We start from the raw sequence: 25,086 nt of genomic DNA, 5'->3' as shown, positions 1-25,086 counted from the left end.
TGGGCACCCCCTGTTGTCGTGCCTTCATGGCCCTGCCGACCTGCCACCCCTTCAGTTCCTTCTTGCTGGCTACGCCGACAGAGGAGTAAAAGGGTGGGTATTGGAATGGACATGAACACCACAGCTCGAAGAACAGTTACGAGAAGATGAGTAGCCGCTTTTTCTTCAAGTCCTTGTTCATGTCAATTCCAACCAGGTGACTCCCGAGCCTAAATTCAGGAGGTGGGTCGGAGTCATCCACTGACTGGACCACTGCTTGTCCGAAGGCCGCATTGTCTCTGGCCTGCTGGGTAATTGCGTAGTGTGTGGTGAAAGTGTGTAAGGAGGACCACATTGCTGCTCTGCAGCTTTCCTGGGTGGGAACCTGCGCCAGGAATGTTGCTGAGTAGATCCGAGCCCTGGTGGAGTGCGCAGTGATCGGAGGGGTGGGCCCCCCTGCCAGGCTGTAGCACTCCCAAATGCAGGTTATGATCCACGAGATATGTTGCGATGACACAGGCAGACCTTTCATTCTGTCCGCCACCTCCACGAATAACTGGACAGACTTTCAGAATGATTTCGTTCTGTCGCTGTAGAAGGCTAGTGCCCTCGGGACATCCAGCGAGTGAAGCCTCTGCTCCCTGCCACTCGAGTGTGGCTTAGGGTAGAATACAGGCAGGAAGACGTCCTGGTTGATGTGAAACTGGGAGACAACCTTTGGGAGAAAAGCCGGGGGGGGGCCTGAGCTGGACTTTGTCCTTATGGAACATAGCGTAGGGGGACTCATGTTAGGGCCCTGAGCTCAAACGCCTCCTGGCTGAGGTTATCACTACCAGAAATGCCACCTTGTATATGAGAGAGAGAGCGCGCACGTTGCCAAGGGCTCAAATGGCGACCCCATAAATCTGGATAGGGCCAGATTGAGGTCCCAAGCCAGGACAAGCTGTCAGACCTGCGGGTATAATCTGTCGAGCCCTTTAAGGAAAGGGCTGACCAACGGGTTGGCAAAGATCGAGCAGCCCTCTGCGCCTGGATGGAAGGCGGAGATGGCAGCCAAGTGAACCCCTATTGATGACATGGACGGCCCCTGCTGCTTGAGGTAGAGACGATAGTCCAGGATAAGTGGCACCAAGGCAAGCGTTGGGGACGGAAGGCGCTGCGCCAGACTGAAAATCTCTTCCACTTGGCAAGGTAGGCAGTTCTCGTGGAGGGTTTCCTGCTGCCAAGGAGAACTTGTCTGATTTGATCAGAGCAGGACAGCTCCACTGGGTTCAGCTAGGGAACTTCCACACGGTGAGGTGGAGCGACTGGAGGTTCGGATGTTGGAGGCGGCCGCGATCTTGCGTTATTAGGTCCGGGAAGGGTGGCAGGACATTTCCAGGAGTGATATGTACCAGTGCTGGCGGGGCCAGGCTGGAGCTATCAAGATCACCAAAGCTTGGTCCCTGCGAATCTTGAGGAGCACCTTGTGAACGAGAGGGACGGGCAGGAACGCGTATAGGAGACCGTTCCTCCACCCAGGGGAAAGCCAAACTTGTCCGTGATGGAGCCTGGGCTGTGACTCAGGAAGGAGCAGAACTGTTGCGTCGTGTGGTAAACAAGTCTATCTGGGGAAAGCCCCACTGATGGAAGATTGAGTTCTCTGTGTCCGGGCGAAGGGACCACTCGTGGCCGTGGAACAACCTGCTGAGATGGTCCGCCAGCTCGTTCTGTACTCCAGGGAGGGACGATGCTTGCAGCTGTGTAGAACATTCGATGCACGAGTCCCATAGCATGAGGGCTTCTGGCACAGGGGAGGGGAGTGTGCACCCCCCCCCCGCCCGTTGTTAATATAAAACATTGCCGTGGTGTTGTCTGTCAGGACTGATACACAGCCCCCTGCTAGGTGGGCTCAGAAGATCTGGCATGCTAGGCGCGCCGCTCTCAGCTCTCGGACATTGATGTGTAGAGTGAGATCCGCCTGAGATCAGAGGCCTTGTGTACTGAGGTCTCCCAAATGTGCCCCCCAGCCCAAGTCTGACACGTCCGTCACTAGAGAGAGGGATGGCTGAAGATTGGTATAGGGGACCCTGCACCTGCGGGTCGAGCCACCACAGCAGGGAGTCGAGTACTGGGCGAGGCAGGGTTATGATCCCGTCTAAACTGTCCCAGACTGGCAGATACACGGACGCTAGCCATGACTGAAGAGGTCGAAGTCTTAGTCTGGCCTGCTGTACTACGTAGGTACACGCAGCCATGTGTCCTAGAAGTTTCAGGCAGTTCCGTGCTGTGGTGGTGGGGAATTGTCTGAGACATCGAATAATGTAACCCAGGGCTAGAAATCTCACTTTGGGAAGGACTGCCCTGGCGTGTGTCGAATCCAGTACCTCCCCTACACATCCTATCCTCTGAACTGGGGACAGCTTTGATTTCCCCTCGTTCGGTAGCGGTCCCAGTTCATCGAAAGACGCTCTTATGAAGGCAACTTGCCTCTCTACCTGAGCCCTGGATCAGCCCTTGATCAGCCAGCCTACGGTTGCTGCTAGGGGGAAAAAAATCTTCCATGGGTCGTGCACGCAGCGCACGCACACCTGGTTGGAATGGACACGAACAAGCACTCGAAGAACGGAGACTTTTGGGGTATCTAGTAATGTGTTCTTAAATGATTCCCAACGATCATTCACATTGATCCGATAAAATTCTTCCCACCAGCTGACGTGGATCGTAAACTGCTTTGTGGAATTGGCTCTTTTGAAGCCAACAATATGTATTACTGGTCTGTATTTTACTCTGCTTGCACATTATAAATATGATTGACGATCACTTGGACTTAAGAGACCCTTCATGTTTAGTTCTGTGATCAGTACCTCTTTTTGTGTTAGGACAAAGAACAACAAAGAACTCCCTCATGTTGGCTACAACACTTCTTGTGATGTACTTCCTGACACCCTGAGCAGGGCGCAGACCAGCCCTGCACGGTCAGGGAAGCGCAGCCAGGCCTAGCGGCCGGGGGGCAGCGAGCCAGCCGCCGCGGAGCAGGTTACCTGTTCCACTGGAAGAGGTCTGGGCGAGGTCGGTGCTGCTGTCGCTGGATGGAGACGTTTGCTGTGGGGCCTGATGCACTTGGATGGTCTGCACTGGAACCTGCTGCGTCACGGTGCCGCCTGGGAGGAGAGAGGAGAGCCCTTCACTGCACGCTCCCCCGGCCGCTGCCCCCCCGAAGGCAACGCAGGGACCTGCCGGCCCCACGCCACACACCCGCCCGCTGCATCTGCAGGCAGGATGAAAGGGGAGCAGAGCACTTAAGCCCCACTCTGTGGGCTGAGGCACGTTCACACGGTGAGGGGAGGAGACCCGGCCCCTGCCCCCCGGCTGCCCCCTGCATGCACCTGATGGCGCCCACCCACCTGCCAGAGGAAAGGCCGACCTCCCGACCGGATTTCCACCCGCTCCCCGGCTGGGCTCGGCAGCCCTGGAAACCGACGGCAGCAACCCCCGCAAGGCGTTACTGCCCGGAGCCAGCCAAGCAGAGGGGGCGCGTGGGGGGCCCTGGTTCACTGCCCTCCACACTTGGCATACAGCCCTCGCCTACCCCAGACAACAGAGAGGGGCTGAGGGGGGAGCTCAACCAGCAGCAATATGCTCTACCCCCTGCCACACCCCGGCTGGATTTGGAAGCCCCCCTCACAACTGGGACTCTACCCACTAGGCTACCTCAAAGGCTCCTGGTCCAGGCCCCCACGGCAGCAACCCCCACCTCAATCAGGAAAGGAGCAGGGCTGGGAACCACCTGCCACGGGCTACAGCCCAGGGCGTGCTGAGCTAGAACCGAATGACGTGCCGATGCCACAGCTGACCTACTCCAGGTGACTGCCACAGGCCAGCCCCACGCAGCCAGCCCCCTCCGGGCTCTCTGTGCTCCAATGGTGGAAGCTCGCTGCGGCCCTGGCCCTGAGGGGGACACAGCTACAAAGCTGGCTCCGGATGCTAAAAGAGAAGCCTGATCTTCCTGGGAGCAGCTGTGTGACACAGCACAAGGCCACCGGTCAAACCTGCTGGGGCCCGAAGGAGCCGTGTGCGGTTTTTCCACAATACACGCACAGCACAGCAGTCACCAGGCTGGCTCGGAGCAGCCCAGGGTCCCGTCTCCGACACGACCCAGGACCAGCTAGTCCAGAGAGAGGACAGGACACCAAAACCGGGCAGCTCCAGCTGTTCTGAACCCTGCCAGTCAGCGACTGGCTTCTACCTGGAACCACAAGGAGAGACATCCCCCCTGGCAGAACTGTCAGCTTGCCCAGTCAAGACGCTGGGAAATGCCAGCTCTCCAGCTGCCTACGCAACCTCCACTCGGCCCTTGTGCGTGCGCAATGGGTGGACCGGGTGCGTCGATTCACGATTTCCTTGTGTCCTCCTCATTCGACGCGTGGCCCCACACAGCACGTGCCCAGGTAACGAAGGCTTTGCCGCAATGCAGAGTGTGCGACTTTGCTTCGCTCCCATTCTTTCCATGGCGGGTTTTATGTAACTTCCAGTGTTTTTAAAAAGCAAACAGAGATAACAGGAACCATGCAGAGCCCTGCCTGGGTCATCTACAGGGGTAGAGCCTTTCGCTCCACAGCACAGACCTCCATCACTGGAGCTTGCTGAGTAACTGAAGCAGTAGTATGCTGCGATCTTCTCCGCCAGGGAGAGTCACACCTTGCCAGTGAGGCTGACAGCAGAGGAGTGCTGGCGCTCAGGGACCCTGGGCTCTGGAGGGATGTGCTCTCTCTGGGCACAGACCCTTCCTGCCCCTGCCCCCCCGTCCCTCCCCCAGCCTGACCACTTCTATAGTATGTCCCCTCCTTCTCCCAGCCTGCTCTTTTCCTGTCCTCCCCGAATTGCATTTGGGTCAATGCAATGCAATTGCTTCCTCTTTCCTCGCCAGACTGCCTGGGGGGCACTGAGAGATCAGTTCTGCTCAGTCTGGTCCCAAGCAATTCCAGGGGAAGCCCCGCTCAGCCCGTGGCTGGAGCATGTTCAGAGCAAACAGAACGTTTGGAGATGGTTGTTGTTGAGTCTCTAACAAACCTGTCCAGAGCATGTGCAAAGGGAATTTTCAGAGAACAACTCCACTAAATCTGAGTCAACGGTCACAAGGGCAGCAAAAGGCACATCTCCAGCCCCAGGGCTACTCCCATGTCCCTGTTTCAAAGCACAGAGTGCTAGAACAGCTCAAAGGACAACTGTAAACACAGCCCAGGCCGGACGACATCACCCGGGCATGGAACACATGGGGGCACTGGAGCATGGCTTTTAGCTGGACGTCCCACCTCGACTCCTAACGGCAAATGCCCCTGGTTGGTGACAAGAACATCCTATCGCCAGTTTGAACTCATCAACTCCAGCGCCCAGCCGGGGATCTCCTTCTGACCCTGCCTGGTAGGTTCCAGAGCCTTCTGCTCTCGGCAGCTGATTTGAATGGAGACCGACCTTGTCAATGTGCCCAGTGTGCTCTGGGGACTTGCTGCTCTGTAACCCCTCCGTATAGTCCTGCTCCACTTCGGATCCTGCCTCGTCTCTATTACCGGCAGAGGGGAGTTCAGGGACCCCCCGACGCCCCATTAGCGGATCACCGCCTGTAACGCCCTTTTGGTGGAGCAGCTGTTACTGTCCTGCTTCTTTTTACAAGGGGTCAGTCACCCCAGGGAGCCAAGCAGCGTCCCCCCTCCACAGCTCCCGGCTCCCCAAAACCAACACAGCGCCACCGCCAGGGCTGGAGAGAGGCGTCTGGGTGGCCAGAACCTCCTCCCGCACCGACTTCCACAGCTGCCGGGGTCCCCTGTGCATAGTCGAACTCAGCCTGCCCCGTCCGTCGGGCTGACTGGCACAAGGCCGTGCCCAGCCCCCTGCCTGGGGAGGCCTTGCGGTGCGGCGTGAGCGCAGCTGGATGGATCGATTCAGCACTGACCGCAGCACACGCCGCGCCTGTCTAGGATACCGCCCCCTGCCAGCCAGCAGGCAAGCACTGCCCTGGTCTCAGCCTCCTCTGCCCTCCAGGCTGGCAGGGGCCGTGCTCCCCCCTGCCCCAGCCCCCCCGCTCCCACGAGGAGAAGCGAGCGCTGACCTGTCAGAGACACAATCTGCCCTCCGGCTGTGGCGGGGAAGCGGAAGACTGTCTGCTGTGTTTGCTGCAGCTGTCCAGCTGGGCCCGCGACCGCCTGGCCCTGCTGGCTGGAGAGGGCCAGCGAGTGCGGCTGTAACTGAGCGAGAGGAATGGTAGGGGTCCCAGGAGGGAGCGGAGCACCTGCCAAAAGGAAGGGGAAAGAAAGGCTTCATCACGACCAGCTCTTTTGACCTCCTCCAGCCCCGGAGCTTGTGCTGCGCTTGCTCTTAGGGGCGGCCCTGGACACAGCCGCACGGCCCAGCTTGGATCCCTGCAATCCCCACCACAGGCAGGGAGGCAGCGAGCGCCCATCCCCGCTCGCCCCCGGGGCAAGGGCCTGGCCCCAGGGACTGCGCCCAGAGAGCAGACCGAGCCAACACCGCTGGGGCAAGGCAGCCCTGTTCGCTTCCCCCACAACCGATCGGCCTGGGGCCAGTCCCCAAGAGCCCCCCGCCCCTGGCGTGCACTGACCTGGCATGAGAGTGAAGCCACTGGGGAGCTGCATGAGCCCGCCGGAGGCCACGGCGCTGGTGCCCGTGGTTTTGAGCACTGTCCCGTTGGCGCTGGTGACGGTGTTGGGGCTGACGCTGGCCGAGACTGGCGCTAGGTAGTTGGTGATCGGGTAGGAGGGGCCGCTGCTGACCTGCATGGACGTGGAGGTGGTGGGCACGGTCTGGATGGTGGATGTCGTCCCCGGCAAGTTGGTAACTGTGAATGCAGGCTTCAGAGAGTCCTACGAGAGACGGGCAGGTGAGGGAGAGCCAAACCGGGTCCTGAGCCTCATCCGCGCCCCACCCCCACCAGACCTCAGGGCTCTGCCAACCCCTGGGTGAGAGGCTACACAGGCTAGCAGGCAACAGAAGCTGCTGGGAGCCAGGGCCAGGCCCATGTGAGAACCAAACTCCCTGAAACACGTGGAGCAAAAATCCACACTATGCTGGCACACCCCAGGGCTCCGGACACACCTCGCTGCAGCACCCCCAGGGCTCTGGACACAACTCGCTGCGGCACACCCCCAGGCACACCCCGGGGCTCCGGACACACCTCGCTGCAGCACCCCCAGGGCTCCGGACACACCTTGCTGCAGCACACCCCACTGCAGCATGTACAGGGTTCTCCCCTCCCCACACCCAGCATTGTTCTATGGTGGAGTAATTAGCAGCCGGCCCGCAAAGAGGGAATCAATCACCAGCCAAACTACACTCAAAGGAAACACCAACTGTCCTGCTCTCGTTCCAGGGACGCGTGACCACTCAGTGCAAGGGACCGACAGGGAACCAGCCCCGAGCAGGAGGCAAAGGAGCCTGGAGATCAGCTGCACCAAAGATGGGGACAGAAGTTAGCCAGATCTGACGGGCCCACGCTGGGCAGAAAGAGATCCTGTGTCTGCCATGGCCCCCAGGCAGCTCCAGTGTGGGTCACAGGTTGCTCCGGGTCAGGAGGAGCAAGGAGCCCCATGCCAGCCTCCCCGGGGATCACAGCCCCCACCCCCAGCTGCCGAGGAGCTTGTGTTCAGAGCACCGCACAGACAGTGCAGACTGGCAGGCCCAGAGCGCCCACGTGCTGTGGCCGGCCTGTCGCGCTGCCAAGAGCAGGAATTCACAGCCTGCCGAACAGCTAAAAAAGGGAAGGCAGCCCATTTTGGACAGGCCCAGCCAATCCAGAGCGCCCTGCCCGTCTCCCCCAGGGGAGGGGAGGGTTGGGTGGCAGATCCCCGCTAGCTGGGGCACTGAGATTCCCTGCCGTCGGAATTAGAACGAGCATGTGATAACGGAGCAGAGCCAGGCAAATCCACTTTCCATTATCTCAGCGGCAGTCTCCTGTCCCCCCCGCGCAGGGGCTGGGAGCGGGGGCGAGTCACCGGCCCCAGCCCCTCACTGGGAGGACAAGAGCGGGTGACCCCAGCCACCCAGCCGACGATGCTCCCAGGAGGATCAGCTAGTGATTCAATAGCGGCCGGCCGGGCCGGCCCCACTGCCTGATACGGGTACCGACAGCAGTGCACCCTGGGCACCGTACCCATGGGCGTGCACTGTCAGCACTGCCCACAACTCACGCCACCTGGGGGGCTTCCCCTCTGTCCCCTCCCACAGTGCCCCCACCCCTCCAGAGTCCCCAACCCCCCTGCAGGGCAGCTGCTTGGTCCCCACTCTGCTCTCTGCCAGGGCAGCCCCCAAACTCCCCCACCGCCTTCCGGTGATCTCCCCCTACCCCTGTGCGTCTGCAGCACCCAAGCTGGGGGAGGGTGGGAGGAGGAGGGGGGGCGTGTTTTCTCTCTGAAACTAAACTTCAAAACAAACGGCCAAAGAGAAAAAAAAAACCCACCAGCCCACCAACCTCCCTTCCTCCCTCCATTTCAAAACACTCAGAATTGCCAAGTTTCATTTGAATAGTTGGACAGCCCTGGAGACTCATGTCCTAGTTATCCTCTACACGGGCCCCCAGGCACGGTCCCGCCAGCGTGCCCGGCCCAGCGCTCCTCAGAGCGCAGTCCTGCTGCTGTGACAGCCCCCAGAGCAGCTCGGCACCGGAGTGCCACCAACAGCGCCCACGGGCAGAGAGCAGGGTGGGCAGCCAAGCTGCCCCGCACTCCTTGGGCAGCATCTAAGCTCAAACACAGGCCAGAAAATCCTAAACCTGGGTTCAAATGCAGGGCAGCCGCCCTAGCCCAGGACTCCCCGACGTGGGTCAGCTGACTTGCGCCCTATTAACCGAGAGCTGCAGTACACCCGAGCTGCCAGCGCCCCACCCCTCTGCGAGCGAGCGCGTGCACTCAACCTTTAGTATCCTAAGTCTCATGGTGTTGGAGGGGGGAGGGGCTGGCCTCAGGATATTGACCCATCAGGGCTGGCGAGCCCAGGAGTCCCTCCTCCATTGCTGCCCCACCTAGCCTGCCAGCTCCCTGGGGCAGGGCTGTGGCTGCTAGCCTGGCCTGCCTCATTCCCCTGACAATCCCCTGCTGCCCACTCCAGGAGCTGCGAGGGGGGATCCAGGCCTGCATGGACCCCAGCTGGGCTCAGGTCAGTGGTTCCCAGCCCTCGTGGACGGGGGGGGGGATCTGGGGGCCAAGCACATTTATTTCCAAAGAGCGGTTGTGGCCATGAGGGGCCCTTCGGGGCCGGTTCCCTGCTTTGCGGAGAGAAGGCTGCGGCTAGCATTCCAGCCCCATGCATGCAGCTCAACTTCCGGCCACCTCCAAACCCTTCCCTTCACAGCCCACGCTTCTCCCGCCACCTTCACAGGGAGCGGCCCCCGCTGCAGGCCCCGGGGCTGGCACGTGCTGACTCCAGCGACCCTCTCGGGGCCCAGAGCAGATCAGCTCAAGTTCGAGTAGCCCCCGTGCCCTACACTTGCTGCTCCGCCCTGGCGGGGCGCCTCAGCCCACTGGCCACATGCTGCACGTCACCATCCTGCATGGCCAGCTGGAGCAACCGGGGATGGATAAGCAACGGGCCGAGGCTCATGTCACTCTGAGGGGGGTGGCGCTCCCGTGCAATCACTCCAAGGCCTCCGCCGCACTGGACAATCAGGGAGTCCAAGGCCAGAAGGAAGCAGCAGCTCCTCGTGCCAGCCTGACCTGCCTGGAACAGACCCCAGGAGCCTAGAGCAGCACATGCCCCAGGCAGAGAACGGGGGGGACCCAGGTGCACCAGGGCCCCTGCATGGCAGGGAAACGTTTACGTGAGCTCGACCCAGGTCATCCTGGCAAGCAAGCAGCCCCCTGCCCTGCAGAGGAAGGGGCCAGCTTGTCCTTGCATCTCCAGGAAGGCCCACACAGCTGTGGGCTGGGCACAGCCTGCCTGCCCCCTGCCAGCAGGGTGCTCTGGAAGTGTCCCGGAGGTGGTCTGATGTGCCGCATCTCACCCTCCCGGGCAGTGGGGCCCTGCTCGGAGCTGCCAGGGCTCCGGGTGCAGCACTCACTGCATCATGCCTAGGCCGTACTGCCAACTGCATCCTCGTGCGTGCACCCCCCGCGCTGCAGGTGAGAGACGTGAGCCCCGGGACAGGTGCAAGGCTGGAGAGGGGCCAGCCCCAAACCAACGCCACTTCCGGGACGTCCGGCCTCTCCCCCACACCTGCTGCCCAGCCACATTCCAGCCCCTCGGCCGCTGCAGCTGTTCCCTTTGTCAGCACACAAGTGGCGCCTGGCCTGCCCGAGCAGGGGGAAGGGGGGCAGGCCAGGCCCGACTCACTACCATAGGGAGCCGACGTCCCCCCAGAGCAGCAGAGAACCTGGAAACCATCAGCTGCCGGGCCCTGCTCCCTCCCCTGGGGCTCAGCAAACAGCCTCATCTCTGCCCTGTCCCCTCGCTCTCCACGACCCCACTTACAGCTCTCCCAAGCCAGGCCAGGCCCTTGGGGGAGCCCTGCCAGCTGCTGGCCCAGAGCCTGGAGCAATGGCTAGGGAGCCTCCCAGGCAGCCCCCAAATGGGGACCAGCGGGGGGAGTTGCCGGCTCTGCGGCGGGATCCCTGGGGGGCAATATGCACCTGGGTCAGGGACAGTGGAGCAGTGGGGCTAGGAGAGTCACATCCCACCCCTATTGGCAACAGGTTCAGCACCCCCCAGTGCCCTCCACTCGCCAGGGCAGGGCGCAGGAGTTCCCCAGCTAACAGGGAATTATCAGGCCTCACCGCTGTTACCCTATTTCCCTGAGGGGCAGGGGAGGGCTGTCATGCCCACTGAGCAGGTGGGGCCGGAGGCCCAGAGACACTATGGGGTACCGGCACCCTGGCCTAGCCAGACACGAGACGGCTGGCTCGCCCCTGCGTGGCCCAAGAGCAGGCCAGCGGCCGAGTGCTCAGCCCCCACCTGCTCGCAGGGACCCCGCAGGCTGACCCAGCCCCCAGCACTCACAGGAGGCTGGCTGGTACTGGAGGGGGCTGCCTCCCTGCCCCTGGCTGCAGCCACCCGCTCTGTCGGGGTGCATGCAAGAGAGAGAGAGAGACAGCCGCTCCCAGCTGCCTACCCTCCCCGGCAGTGCAGCTGGACTGTCCCCTAGCCCAGTGCCCTTCCCTTGGGCTGGCAGTGACCAGGGCCCTTCTTCCCACACACCCCCCAACACAGGCCTCGCTAGCGGGCAGCAGTCTGCAGGAGAGGAACGGGGGCGGGGGGCCTGAGCCGAGGCCAGAGGGAGCTCAGTGCCCCGGCCTGGTCCCGGTGCACCCGCCATGGAGTGTGCAGGCATCAGGCACGGCTGGATGGAGCCAGATCTCGTGCCACTGAGCTGCACCAGGACCTGCGTCCATGGGCAGCCCCCTGCCGGCGGGAGAGGCAGCTGCGGGGGCCTGTGCACCTCAAGGCACCAACCTGGGCCCCGGCCATGTCAGCTAGGAGCAGGCATCGCATTGCGAACTCCGCAGCTTCACGGCGCAGGCCCCGCCGAGCCCCAGCTCCGGCCCCAGCTGCAAAGATCTCATGCACTTCCGGGGCACCACGCTGGACAGCCCCTGGGCTCCCCCCGCCATGCGGGCCGACTCCAGAAGCTACACTTGTGAAAGGAGAGATGCCGAGAGAAGCAGCACTCCCCGGGGGGGGGGCTGGGAGCCACCCTGCCCCACCCGAGGCCTGGCCTGCCCCTCTGTTTGCTGGGGCATCAAGTCCGACCCTGCAGCGCACGGAGGGTTGCAGCAGAACCGCTCACTGCGCCGTGGGGATCGTCGCTCCGGTACTGGTGTGCCAGGAACACAGGACAGTTCGGCTCCTGGCCACCGTTCCCGAGCCGCTAACGGCCTGGTGCCTAGCACGGCCCCTCCCACGGCCAGGGCCTCGTTTCCAGCGCCCCGACCAAAGCGCGGGCACGCTCCGCTCATCCCCAGGCAGTGGTGGCTGGTTACGGGACACAAGGAACAGGACTTCACATGCTGCTGGAGCTCCTTGACCTCATGGTGCTGCCTAAGGCTGAGCGCCGCTGGTGGAGAAGGGGCTGTCCATGCCAGACCTCCCCTCTGCTGCACGCGCTGGCAGCCCCACACACCCAGGGCTCAGCAGTAGCCTGGCGACCCCACTCTGGGAGCTGCTCTCAGCCAGCTCCCGTGCAGCAGAGACCTCATCAAACAGCTGGCAGCCCGGACAACGGCCAGGGGCACACAAGGCTGCAACGCATGGTCAGTGCCTGGCTCCAGGCCTCTCAGACGGGCCAGCCCAGGGATCAGCCAGGTAGAGAAGATGCACAAGCAGGACTCTCCCTCCCCCTCCTCCCCGCTCCCCAGCCAAGTGCCGGCCAGGCCCCATCAGACTTAATTTAGGAGATCTAAGGAGAACATAACCCACAGCACTGGCTGGGACGTGCTGTATGCACAGCGGCGCTGGGAGAGGGGCGAGGGACGCAGACAGGGATTAAACCCAGACGCCCCCCACCACCCCAAACAGAAATGTGGTCCTAGCCAGCACACAGGGCTTGGAGACATGCCTGGGCACACGCCCCTGCTGGCCGGACCCTCCCCATGGTGGGGGAGAGGCCTGGGAGACTACACTGAGGCAGGGCCAAGTAACCCCAGACCATGCCTGCCAGGGGTTTGCCCACCCTGACCTTAGAGACCCCCGGTGACGGGCATTGCATTGCCTGCCTGGGCCAGAGCTTAACCCCCCTGACAGGAAGTTTTCCTCCCATCTCGCCTAAATCTCCCTGCGGCGCAGGATGCCAGTCACGGCTTGTCCCTTCAGCAGGCAGAGAGAACAACTGATCACCCTCCTCGCAGTAGAAGCCCTTGGCATCTTCCAAGAGTTATCAGGTTCCCCCCCCAGCCTCTTCTCAAGGCTCGGTACAGGCCCAGTTCGGAAACCTTCCCTCCTTGCTCAGGGTTTCTAACCCTCAGATCAGTGGGATTGTTCCCAGTGGACTCTCCCGGCACTGCCCACTGCCAGAGGCAAAGGCAGGTGAAGGGGGAAAGTAGCAGAGACCCACCACCCCTCAGTGCAGCCGGGCACCTGGGGGAGGGAGCTGGTCAGTCAGCTGATAGCCAGAGACTCCTGGAGCTGCCTGAGGACTCCCAGCATCCTCCCCACAGCCCGAGCACTGCAGGACACGGCCCCTGCCCGCCTCGCCGATCTCTGCCGCACTACCCGAGCCCCCTCCCTGCTTCGCTTCGGTATGAATACGCCAGCCCAGTGCTTCCGAGGGCTCGGCCACTGCTCCACTACCCTCCCTGGGCCGTACCGCAGCGTCCGTCCCCATCGGCCCTCCCAGGGGACTGCCCCACCAGCACCGGCACAGCAAAGTGCCGAGAAGGAGCCAAGCCCCCTGGAGGACCAGTGACGGCAGAGAGCCCCAGGCCGCACTCCAGGCTGGGGCTTTTCGTCACTCTCCGGGGTCTGTGTCGCCACAAGCACGGAGCTGGCTGCCACAGAGCATCCGTCTCCTGGGAGCATCTTAGCCTCCACTGTGCCCTGCGCTCAGCGAGGGGGCTGGAGCCTAAACGAACACAGCTTTGAACAGTGTTCACGCATCTCCCACACCCTTGCCGCGGGAGGCCGGCCTGAGCTGCACCCAGGAACGCTGATTGGTCAGGAACTCTCGGAAGTGCCCGAGAATCACCCCCCAAAAAAACCCTTAATGTTGTGCCAACGTACCAGGGCAAACTGGGTGACCCAGGTAACTATCAAGCTGGTTAGCCTGGCATCAATCCAGGGCAAACTCCTGGCAAAGCTGGTACGGGGAGCAATCAGCACAGAATTAAAGGGTGGTGGCATAATTAATGCCAGTCAATAGGATCATGGGGGAATAGGTCTTTGGGAAACAAGCCAGCTCTCGTCTCCGATGAGCTCACAGGACCGGATGATAAGGTAACAGTGAGACATCCCGCCCTCAGACTCAGCGCCACGCGACAGAGCAGCGAACGCTACTCTCCACACAGCCCCTAGACCCAGCTTCCCGACAGAGCTCAGGAAAGACCTAGCTGGGGATGTTCCGAGTGGGGGCCCATGGGGCCTGTACCTGGCTTAGCGCTATTCAACATCTTATCGATGAGCCGGAAGAAAGTCAGACACCCTTGTCGGTAAAACGTGCAGACGACAGGACACTCAGCGACTGGGATCGCTTGGTAACGCGGGCTCATAGACTCAGACTTTAAGGTCAGAAGGGACCATTATGATCATCTGGTCTGACCCCCTGCATGCTGCAGGCCACAAGACCCTTCCCTGGACTCTGCTGTTGAAGTCCCCAATCCTGTGTTTTAGTGACTTCAATCGGCAGAGAACCCTCCTGCTGGTGATCCCTGCCCCATGCTGCGGAGGAAGGCGAAAAACCTCCAGAGGCTCAGCCAATCTACCCTGGAGGAAAATTCCTTCCCGACCCCAAATATGGCGATCAGTAATACCCCAAGCATGTAGGCAAGAGTCTCCAGCCTGACCCTTGTTAGCCATTATGCTATTCATGTACCACTGCTTGGTTTTCCTTGGCTACTGTGTTTTACCCTTAAACCATTCCCTCCATAAACTTATCCAACTTAATCTTAAAACCAGACAGGTCCGTCGCCCCCACCGTTTCCCTCGGAAGGCCGTTCCAATATTTCACCCCTCTGACGGTCAAAAACCTTCGTCTAACCTTCAGCTCCTTTGACATGGATTGGAATACAGCCCAACCCCAGGTCACACATGTGAGGAGCAAAGCCCCAGGATGGAGGCTTTTATTCCAGAACGCAGGGACTCTGAACAGGACTTGGGGGTGGGTCACGGCCGACAATCAGCTGAACACCAGCTCCCAGTGCCAGGATGCTGTAGGAAAGAGGGGACAGATCCTTGGCTGCAAAGCAGGGGAATATCAAGTAGAAACAGGAAGCATGGGGGTCATCACCGTATACAGCACAGGGGAGACTGTTACAGGATGCTGGGTCCACGCTTCAAACGAAAAGAAAGATGTGGACAAATTGGAGAGGGCTCTGCAGCAAGGCACCTGGAGGAGAGGGGTCTGGAAAACACCTCCCACAGCCAGAGACTGAAGGAAGCCCAGCAAGGTAGTTAATCCGAGAGATGACTTGATCGCCATCTATGAGCGCGTAGATGGGGAAGAGATTTCAGCTAGCAGGGTGCTCCAACCCTGCAAACACACACAAGAGCCCATGGCTGGAAGCGGACACTAGAAACATTCAGATCGGAAAAAAGACATCAACTTCTACCAGCAAAGATCATTAACCCTGGGCAGGTGGAGTCTCCGACACTTGGAGACTTTACATCACGACCGGATCTCTGCGGTAGAGACCGGCTCGAGCGCGAACTGACTGTCTGGGCCGCATGCCAGAGTCGCCGGGGGAGGCTGTCTGGCCTGTGCTTTACAGGTGTCAGGAGGGATGAGCACAATGGGCCCTTCTGGCCTTGGGCCCTCTGAACGGAGAGAGCTCTGCAGTGCGAGCGCCCGCGACAGACACGCGTCTGCGTTTCCAGGGCTGGGCGGCTGCAGCTTGTACGGCCATGGAGACTCAGCCCGGAGGCGGTGGTGCAGGGCGTCAGGACTCCGGTCTCAGCTCAGCTTCCTGGGGAGTCGTGCTGGGCACCCTGCCGGGGGGGTGTGAGCCGAAGCCCGCAGAGGGGTGTGCCAGGTGGGCATGCCGCAGACGGTTGGTCGGCACGCCGAGAGGCAGCGTACACCCCACCCCGCCTGCTGCCACTGGCTCCAGGACAGGGCTGGGGTGCTGCGGCAGCCCCCCTTACTGCCAGTGCTAGCAGATCCCCGATTTCCTTCCCCGCTCAGCAAGCCAGCCCAGCAAGGGCCACACCAGGGGCTCAGCTGCAGGGCACAAGGGTGGAAGGTTTTAACAGGGTCCCCCCTCAGCTGCCCCATTCCTTTGCCTTTCCAGGCCGTAGTGTGTGTCCAGAGAGCCCTGGAAACCGCCCCACGGGGGGCTGTTATAGCCGGGAAGCCACTGAGGTCAGGGGAGCAGACGGGACAGCAGGAAACGGGACGGCAGCCGCTCAGGACAGTGCCAATATCGCCCCCCCCCGAGGATGCCCGGGGCTCTGGGGCCAGCGAGCCCTGCGTGCTACCTCCAACCCCCAGTGCCATGGGGGGCAGGAGTCTCCCAATGCCCCAATCCGGTTGTGCCGCGCAGAGCAGAGCAGGGAAGTCATCCTAGCGGGGCAACTTCCACACCGAACCCACCGCCCCCCTGGGGCTCAGCCACTCACACCGCCCAGCAGGGGGTAGCTACGCCCCCATCCCCCAGGTCCTTTCAGCATAAGGGCCTGTCCACCTGTAGCATCCCACCGGGCCCTCAGCCTGCCTGCTCCTTCCCACCCCGGAGCCTGGAGAACCCACTTGGGGTCTGATCCGCTGGCAGAGACACGGCACAGCGAGCGCAGACCCGAGACCCCCACCCGGACCGGGGGAGCGGGGACACTGATGCCAAAGAGAGGGTGGCAATCTCCCTGCAAGAGGCTCTGGCAGCCACCCTGGGGAAGCAAGGCCATGGCCTGCCCAGCCTCCTCCCCCCCGGCACCACGTGATCCCTCGCTTGGGGCCTATGTCCCCAGACAGCTCAGCTCCCCCTGCCCCCACGATGGAGCCTTTCCCAGCAGGGGGACGGGGACGGCGCAGGGGGCTCATGAAGCCAGGAGGGTCCCAGCCAGCAAGCAAGCCCCTCGGAGCCCCCGGGGCAGAGCAACGGCCCATGTTCTCGGCTAGCGAGAGCCCGAGCCAGCAGACGAGGAACAGCCCGGCTAGCCAAATGATTCCATTCCCCATGTCCTCCCTGCCCCCTTCCAAACCGGCCCCAAAGCGAGAGACAGCTGCAGCTTATAAGGAATGTGAGGGGCCCTGCCAGGGACTCTGGCGAGGGAAACCAGGCCTTATATGGCCATGGAGGCAGAATCAAATTTTTATCAATGAGAGTGAGAGCATGGAGACGCCGAAGGAGAGATAACAGGGCGAGGGGGGGCTGCAGGGGCAGTGACACCTGTCACCCACCCACCCCCACCGAGGGGAGAGCCGCCCTGCAGCTCCTAGCCAGTGAGCCCCAGGTGGGCAGAGGACTGCAGCCCTGACCTTATCACAGCCCAGGCCGGGAAACGATCCACCCAATCATCACACCAGGGAAACTGAGGCACGGCCTCACCACAGGGAGGGGGGCCCAGCTCACAGGGGCAGGGCCAGGGAGTGAAGGAGGGGGTCCAGCCCCCAGGCCAGCAGACTAGGCCCTAGGATACTATGCCAGGAAACCGCAGGGGTGAGTCCCCCCCAAGATCTAGCAGGCAGCCACAGGTTGGCCCTGCAAGCTCCCCAGTCTGGGTAGCAGGGGAGGAGCCTTCGAGCCGATCCCTGCTGCAGGGTTGTCCCCACGCTGGGCAGAGACCAGGCAGGCGGGCAGGGCCCGAGCCAGCCCTGCCCACGGGCACAGAGGAGAGGGGGTTACCTTTGTCTCGCCGCTGCTGTCGGACTCGGACACCTGGTAGGTGAGGTCAGTCTCCTCGAAGCCCGTGGCACTCATGCGCTGGTCAGTGGTGGGGTCGGACCGGGGGGGTGAATCCGGGGAGTTCAGGCACGTCTGGATCAGCGCCTTCCCCGTCTCGCTGGTGATCATGGGCTGCAGCTTCCGCGTGGCAAACGTGTACACGTGGCCCGTCTCGCTGGCAACCAGCAGCAGCACCTGAGTACCCGTCAGGGTGGAGAGCTCATAGGCCTGCAAGGCAGCAGAGAGCACGCTGGTCAGTCACAGACAACCGACGTGGGGCACAGCCACAGGCCGGGGCTAGCGCTCCCCCCACTGGAGACGCCAGCGTTACCTGCCTCTGCCTTCCCCCTGCACAAAGGGGTCCCCCAGCAGGGTCCAGATCTGTAGGTGCCACTGGAACCCCCAAAGTCCCCCCTTCGCCCTCACCACCATCAGGCCTCAGCCACGTCTGGTGTGCCCCATTGCTTCCTCCCACGCCTGCAAGCCATACACCCTGAACTCATCCGGGCAACCCCCCCAGGCCAGTCACGTGGACGTCAGTGCTGCCCCCCAAATCATCTCCTAAACCGGCTGTTCTGCCCGAAGCACCCCCCAGCGTCCTCTGCACAAGGGCCCTTCCCGGCACTGCCCCACCCCACTTCTCTCGTCACAGCATCGCCAGCCAGCCTCGATTGCCTGCCTGCTCCTGCCAACGCCTTCTCAGTGTCCTGAACGCTCCCCCCCACCCCCGCAGCCTGAGGCCTGGCCCCCGGAAAATCCCAGGCAGCTTCTCCCAGGGCACAGCTGCCATGGGCAGAGCTCGTCCAAACCTCACCCCCACAACCAGATTGCTACCAGGCTCTTGGGCAGTGCCCGTCTCCCCCTGGGTTTGCACAGCACCAGTCCCACGAGGCCTCTGGGCTGCCCTGGGCTCCCCAACCCAGCAACAAGCCAGTGCCCCCAGCCCATGGCTGTGCACAGCCCCGGCAGTGGAGAGCTAGGTTCCACCAGGGCTGCCTGGCTTCAAACCCTCCACCCACACCACAAGTGCCCCTGGCCAATCCTCCTGCTGCAGCCGGCGACAGGCGGGGGATCCGCCCTGCCCAGCAAAGCCAGAGCTCCGGCAGCCTCAGAGAGGGAGCAGGGCAGGCAGCCCTGACCCAGGCAGGAAGGGGGCCGCCCCGCTGTGAGGGAGATGGTCCCCTGTCCCCAGGGCAGGACCTGCACCCAGTGCGGGTCCTGTCTGTCAGCACAGCAGGGCACAGGGTCCCTGCAGATCCCCAGGAAACCCCCAAAGCCCAAGCGCACGGGGCCCGGGATGTCTGCCATCCATCCAGGAGAGCAGGGTTCTGGCCTGCATCTCTCCCGGACGAGGCTGGGATGGTTCCTGGTAGCAAGAGGCCCCGGAGTGAGCACGTATGCAGTCCTGCACCTCAAACCCCACTGCCATGGAAGTCAGCCAGCAGGGCGAGGGCAGGGCGACGGGCCAGCGGGCCACAGCAGCGCTCGGCTACAGCGTCCCACGAGCAAGTGAGCCCCCGACACTCATCCTGGGCCGCAAGTGCTTATAGGCAGAGACTGTCACACCAAACCCAGCACAACCCAGACACGGCTGCTGGGGCCCATCCCTCCTCCAGGTCGGCAGGCTGGAGCCGAAACAGGACAGCGCCCCATATCGTCTGCTGACCACCGCCCCCTGGCGTGTCCGGCTGCTCCGGGTACGGCACTCGTCTCCCTGCCACCGAGGATCTGGGGACGGCAGGTCCCCACTCCCAGCCACGCTGCCAGGCGCCTGTTACTCCCCTGGTCCAGCTGGTGTTTGCAGCTCCCCCAGTCAGCTCATCGGCGCCAGGCACCAGCACCCTGCCAGGGCACAGAGACGTCAAGCCAGGCCCAGCACTGATCCCTGCTCCCCCAGGCTGCCCACCCATGTGGCCCTCCGAAGTGGGCGAGACAGACAAGGGACAGCTCAACTCACCACCTCAGCATGCGGAGAAAGGACCAGGCAGGCACCCCCCGGGGCTAGTGGACACACCCACCCCCCAGGTGAGACTGGCAAATTGCTGCTCCGGGGCTCTGCAACACTCGGGGCAGGCAGAGCTCCCCCAGAGGGACCGCAGGGGCTGGCGCTACGCTCTGCCTTTGCAAAGGTTAGCCTGGACCCAGCCAACGGGAGCACAGGCTGGCCACTGGCCTTCCCCACCCACCCCACACGGTCGAGCAGCTCCCATGGCCAGCCTGCCCTGGGCAAGAGGGGGAAAGGGGACAGTCCGGCCAGAGGAACAATGCCTTCCCAAGCCCCAGCCCCCACAGGGAAGCTGCCCGCCCCAGCCAGAGCCCCCCGGGGGAGCAGCAGCGCTGTCTCAGGCCCACGGCCAGGCACACAGCACCCAAGGGTCCAGGGAGCACCCAGCCCAGCTTTCTGAGTAGGGTTAGTGAAATCAGGCCAATCCCTGGTGCGAGCTCTCAGGGAGTGGTGACAAACCCGTTCCAGGCCTGTCAGTTACACCGGCGCGACTGCCACACCAGCCTAGCGGGGAAGAAACCCCGTACTGCAGGAGGTAGCGCCCCCCCCATCCCCCGGGACGCTGCCGCGCAACATACAGCACAGCCCCCGCCGTGCAGAGCAATCACGGCCGGAGGAGACCGTGCCGGGGTCTCGGCAAAGCACCGTTTAGCAGCACTTCGAGGAGGGCCTGTTAGCAGCTGGCTCTGCTTCCACTGACCCTGCCAACTCCGCCTTCCCCACCCCTCCGATGGCATCACCTGCCCCCAGGTGCCCTGCGTGCCACCAGCCAAGGAAGGACAAGGGGGTGCTGTCAGAGGGTAGCCAGCGGTCAGGTGCACCACCTCCGACCATCCCCAGCAACGTTACCGCATGCATCAGTGGTACAGAATCAAAGCGGCTGGCTTCCGAAGGGACAGCCCCCCGCCACCCTCCTCACCCAGCAAGGTACAGGTCTGTTCAAGGGCAACCTGCCACGGCTCCAGATGCTTCCCAGCTTGTTACAGGCCCAGCAGAGATTCCCGGAGAGGCCTCGTGAGCCCCGACGCCCACGGCACAGCATGGCACAGGCAGCTCTCTGCCCCCGTCCGCTGCCCGGACCCTCTCCCGGCAGCTTCCCCTTCTACCCAGGAGGGATCACATTGTACTGGCCCAGAGGGCCCTGCACACAGAGCGTTTCTCAGGACAAATGGGCACAGCCAGAGACTGGCGTAAGCCCTGAGGCAGAGGGTTTACAATTCTGGAAGGGATCTATCGTGAGGTAGTCATGGAGATGCCCAAGCCCTTTTCGAACCTGGGTAAGCCAAGGGTCTCCCTTCTCTGCCCCACTCCTTTATCGACTTTTATCACGTCCTCTCCAATTCGGCTCCTCCCTAGGGTAACAAACTGCTCTCCCGAGAGGAGCCCTCCTGGACCTTGACGATTCTCTAGACTGCTCTAGTTCTGTAACCTCCCGGGAGAGATGATGTGGTGGCAGAACTACACACGGTGCCCACGCGGGGCTGCACCATCTTCCAGCCCATTCCTCAGTCATCTGAATCTCGGGTCCGATTGTTTGATGGTTTGGAGAGCCCCCTACAACGATGCCCAGGTCCCGTTCCTCACTTGATAGTAGAGCCCAGTAACCTGTACTAACAGGTCAAGTTTCTCCCTCTAACGTCCAGTCCTTCGCATTTCCCGACACCGGAGTCGGTTTCCCATTGCGCTGCCTGTTCTCCCAGCCTGCCTCGGGCTCTCTGAAGCTCCTCTGGTCCCGACTCGCCTAAACAACAACGTCTCTTCTGCAAACCTGCTACATCCCTGCTCACCCCCATTTCCCGGCTCAAATCAGTCATCGTTCAACCCCCAACTGGCTCAGCTCAGCCCTTGAGACGGAGGAGACGATGCCAAAGAGCCCGGGTCCCACGCTGATGTTTCCCAGTATCCTCTGTAAATTGGGATTCACACTGGAGTCCTGAGGAACACAGCCCCTCGGCACACTGTTCACCCGGCTGGCTGAGATGGCTGCACTCAGGTGATATCTTACACCCGGTCACCTTCCCTGGAGTTGCTAGCCAACCAGGTATAACACTCCGAATGCTTCTCTAACTCCTGGCTGGCCACACCTCCATGTGCACAAGTGGAGATGCTAGACGGCTGATGGAGGGGGACCCACTCAGCGTTTCACTCCTCAGTTTGGATGGGCAGAGCATTCGGTCACACCATTATGTTCAGAGCAATAACCCATACCTTTTTGGGAGAGGCTGGGCCACCACCTTAGTACCAATACCGCATTTTTGTTCTTGCCCCTCTTGCTACAGTCAAGATCTCTTGATGCTAGGAAGCAAGTCCGCCGAGTAAGACAGATCACGTGTAAAAGCATCAAGTGAAGGCTGGACGATAACAGACCTGCTCTGGTAGAAACACATCTGGAACAAGGTGTTCTGTTCTGGACTTCAGAACCAGAAATACGTCAAGAGTTTGGAAACTGGCAAGCAGGGGGAGGGATAGCTCAGTGGTTTGAGCACTGGCCTGCTAAACCCAGGGTCCACTTGGGGATCTGGGGCAAAATCAGTACTTGGTCCTGCTAGTGAAGGCAGGGGGCTGGACTCGATGACCTTTCAAGGTCCCTTCCAGTTCTAGGAGATGGGATATCTCCATTATTTAATTATATTTATGGGCAAGCGGGCCTGACTTCCAAGGAAGGGAGCTAGAGCTGCGTCCAGCATGGCTTGGTGAACACTTTTGGGGGGGGTGGGGAGGGGCAGCAAAGTTTAACTCATTGTGTTAGGGGGGGTGCGAACTCCGAGGGAGAGGATCTATTAGGGCTGTACAAACCTCCATCTGGTCACGCCTAGGGACAAGCTAAGAGACCAGCTAGGCCAAATCATAAGATGAGCTCCCCAACAGTCAGGACTCAAGACTCTAGAATGCTCTCCCCAGCTGGGTCAGTCGGCGTCTAGATTGGGTAGGGCACTAGCGTGCGTATGGCAAGAATAGCCCCGCTCACGGGGTACGGCCCATCCCTTTCTCAAAGGGTTTCCGCTAGTGCGGAACGCAGTGCGCACAGCGGGTCTAGAACAGGAGAAGAGGTGACGATTTACAGAGCGTTCGAGTATTTTTTAGACGGTGTGGTGAATACTACTTAGCTCTGTGGGTGTAAACAGGATTTAGACCCCTTGAAAAACAGCTTCCCTCCTCCCGATCTAGGGGGAGCCCTGAAACATCACCAACACTTAACATGTATTTCCCTAGGCGCTGCATGTTGGCAGTTTAGTACCTGGCCAATAGTAGCCCAGCTGTGATATGACTGGTCTCCTTGAGCCAAGAGACTATCATCATCATCAGTCATGTTGATTACAGTAGGGTCTACGGGCCACCCAAGAGTTGGCTCATGAGTGTATCTGGTCACCCAAGTCTCTCTCTAAGTATTTTCAGCGTGCCTGTCTCAGCACACTCAAACCACCCCCTCCTATTGACCCTACACTGGGCTTAGCCTCCATCCCACGGGGGTGCACTCCACACCCCAACAACCAGCCAGTCAGCCTGGCTCTCGCTACCACGCAGGTTTAAAGCCAGGCCAGGCCCTTATCTGGCCCAGGAGACCACCTTGGAGGGGAAGCGTTTCTGGTCCCTGCTTCAGAAGGGGGAGCAGTGACAAGCCCCAGCTGTCACCGAAGGAAGCCACCCCGAGTCCCTTTCCCACTCCTGCCCGGGCACTCGCGAGCCCGGACCCGATCTGACCCTGGGCTGGCTCCTTGGGGTGTGGGGATCCTCCCAGGGGAGCACCCAGCACCTTCCCCAGTCACGGGTCCAGGCTGCTCCAGATCTGGGGGCTGGCAGCGGGGTTACTCTGGGCCCCATAGCCAGACGCTCCCTCGCACGCCAGGTAGGGGGGTCTCCCGGCCCCCCAGTGTCCCGAGCCGCCCCCACCCCCTCTTTGTGACCCCACAAGGGGACCTCTCCCCCCCCCCAAAAGGCGGCTGTGGGGGCCCCTCTTCCGCAAAGGCCCGGGCCTCCTAGCCCAGCCCCACCTTCCGCAGGGGAGTGGAGTGTGCGCTCGCCCCGGATGCCCCCCGGATCCCGCCCCCCCCGGCCCGGTACCTTCTTCATGATGCCGGTCTTCCGCTTGCTGAACGTGGTGTAGCGCCGCAGCTTGTTATCGATAAATTCCATCTTGATCTTGACGCGGCCCCGGGTCTTCTTGCCGGGTTTGGCCCCGCTCACGGCCCCGCTCACCCCGCCGTAGCCCCCGGCCGCCGCCGCCACCGCCGCCTCGGGCCCCACCCCCCCCAGCTCCACGTCCGCCAGGCTCCGCTTCAGGCCGCGGCGCTCGGCGCTGCCCAGCTCGTCCTCCTCCGCCGAGTCCGAGTCGCCCTCGCTGCCGCTGTAGAGCGGCCCGGCCCCCGCCGCCGCCGCGTCCCGGTCCCGCTCGAAGCGGCCCCCCGCCAGCCCCGCGCCGTTGCCAGGGCCGCGGCCCCCCGCTCCGCCGCCGTTCGCGCCGCGCGGCGCCCCGGTCCCCGGCCGGCCCGAGGCGGCCCGGGCCATGCCCATGCCGGAGCCGCGGGCCAGGGCGGCAGCGCCGTTCCCGGCCCCGGCCTGGCTGGGTAACATGGTGCCGCGGAGGGAGAGCGAGGGCGGGTCAGGCCGGCGCTGCCATGGGCCCCGCGCCGGCTGCTCCGGCCCGGCCCCCGCCTCCGCCTCCCGGCCTGGCCCCGCTCGCTCGCTCCCGCTACAGACGGATCCGCTCCGGCTCCGGCCCGCCGCCCGCGCGCCACTTTCCCCCCATATAAAGCGATACAATGTTGCCTTTTATGGCGAAGCCGCTCCTTATATGGTGCGAGCCGGCGCCTCCCGCCCATTGGCCGCCCTCTGGCGGGCCTCGCTCGGCATTGGGCGAGGGGGGCCCGAGCGGCGCTTCCCATTGGCCCGGGGGGCGGGGCTTGATTTGCATACATTCCTGGGGAGCTGTGCTCACGCTCGACGTCAGCCGGAGGGGCCGAGGACAGAGGGAGGCTCTTAAAGGGACAGAGCCCCATGAATGCGTGCGGGGCGGTAGCGCGGGCCTGGCCCGGGACAGAGCAGGGACAAGCTGGAACTAGAACGAGCAGAGGCTGGGGTCGAGCTCAGGGACTGTGCAGGCCAGGCCAGGCAGAGTGGGGCTGACGAGTTGTAGGTCAGGCCTCTGCCCTAGGTTATTCCTATTCCCTGTGCCGGGATCGGGCCAGAAGGGGACTGGCCCAGGTCCTTGCCCATCCTCACCAGAGATGGTGAAGGCTTCTGGCCTTGGGAGCCACCCAGCTCACACCTCCACCTCAGCGGCTGCCTATGGGGCTAGGCCAGCACTTTCCTGTGTTAAAGACCTGCTGCGAGCCCCCAGCCGAGCTAAAAGCAGCCACTGCCCTCTTCTTCCTACTGTCCAGCAACCTCTCACACCCCTGTTTCAGCAAGTCATGCCAAGGTTTAACATCTGATTAGCCTGTGGAACTCAGTACCACAAGATATCATTGAGGCCAGCAGCATAGCCTGGTTCAGCAAACAACTGGACATTAATATGCAGAGGAACAGCCACGCTCACCCTAGACAACATGAAAATAAGGGCTATAAACCCTCGTTTCAGGGCAGCAGGCAGCC

At 62.2% G+C, this 25,086-nt stretch overlaps 1 protein-coding gene across 3 annotated transcripts in view; it reads right to left on the bottom strand.

Annotated features, from left to right (window-relative positions):
• SRF (serum response factor) overlaps positions 1-24,161 on the bottom strand; it is a 34,697-nt gene extending 10,536 nt beyond the window's left edge. Inside the window, exons 1-5 of one of the 3 annotated variants that reach the window (XM_034764004.1) lie at positions 23,557-24,161; positions 17,451-17,717; positions 6,578-6,839; positions 6,068-6,247; positions 3,003-3,122 (exon numbers count right to left, since the gene is read on the bottom strand). In XM_034764004.1, the coding sequence (XP_034619895.1) occupies positions 3,003-3,122; positions 6,068-6,247; positions 6,578-6,839; positions 17,451-17,717; positions 23,557-24,066 (1,339 nt within the window). In that variant the 5' untranslated portion in view covers positions 24,067-24,161. The remainder of the gene's footprint in view (positions 1-3,002; positions 3,123-6,067; positions 6,248-6,577; positions 6,840-17,450; positions 17,718-23,556) is intronic. The other 2 variants (XM_034764003.1, XM_034764005.1) reach the window with 2 other exon arrangements.
• Positions 24,162-25,086: the final 925 nt, after the last annotated feature.

Source organism: Trachemys scripta, chromosome 3 (assembly GCF_013100865.1).
Source record: "Trachemys scripta elegans isolate TJP31775 chromosome 3, CAS_Tse_1.0, whole genome shotgun sequence".
In the NCBI taxonomy this organism is placed as follows: Eukaryota; Metazoa; Chordata; order Testudines; family Emydidae; genus Trachemys; species Trachemys scripta.
Note: the sequence above shows the minus strand (reverse complement) of the source record. Positions and strands in the feature narration are given on the sequence as shown.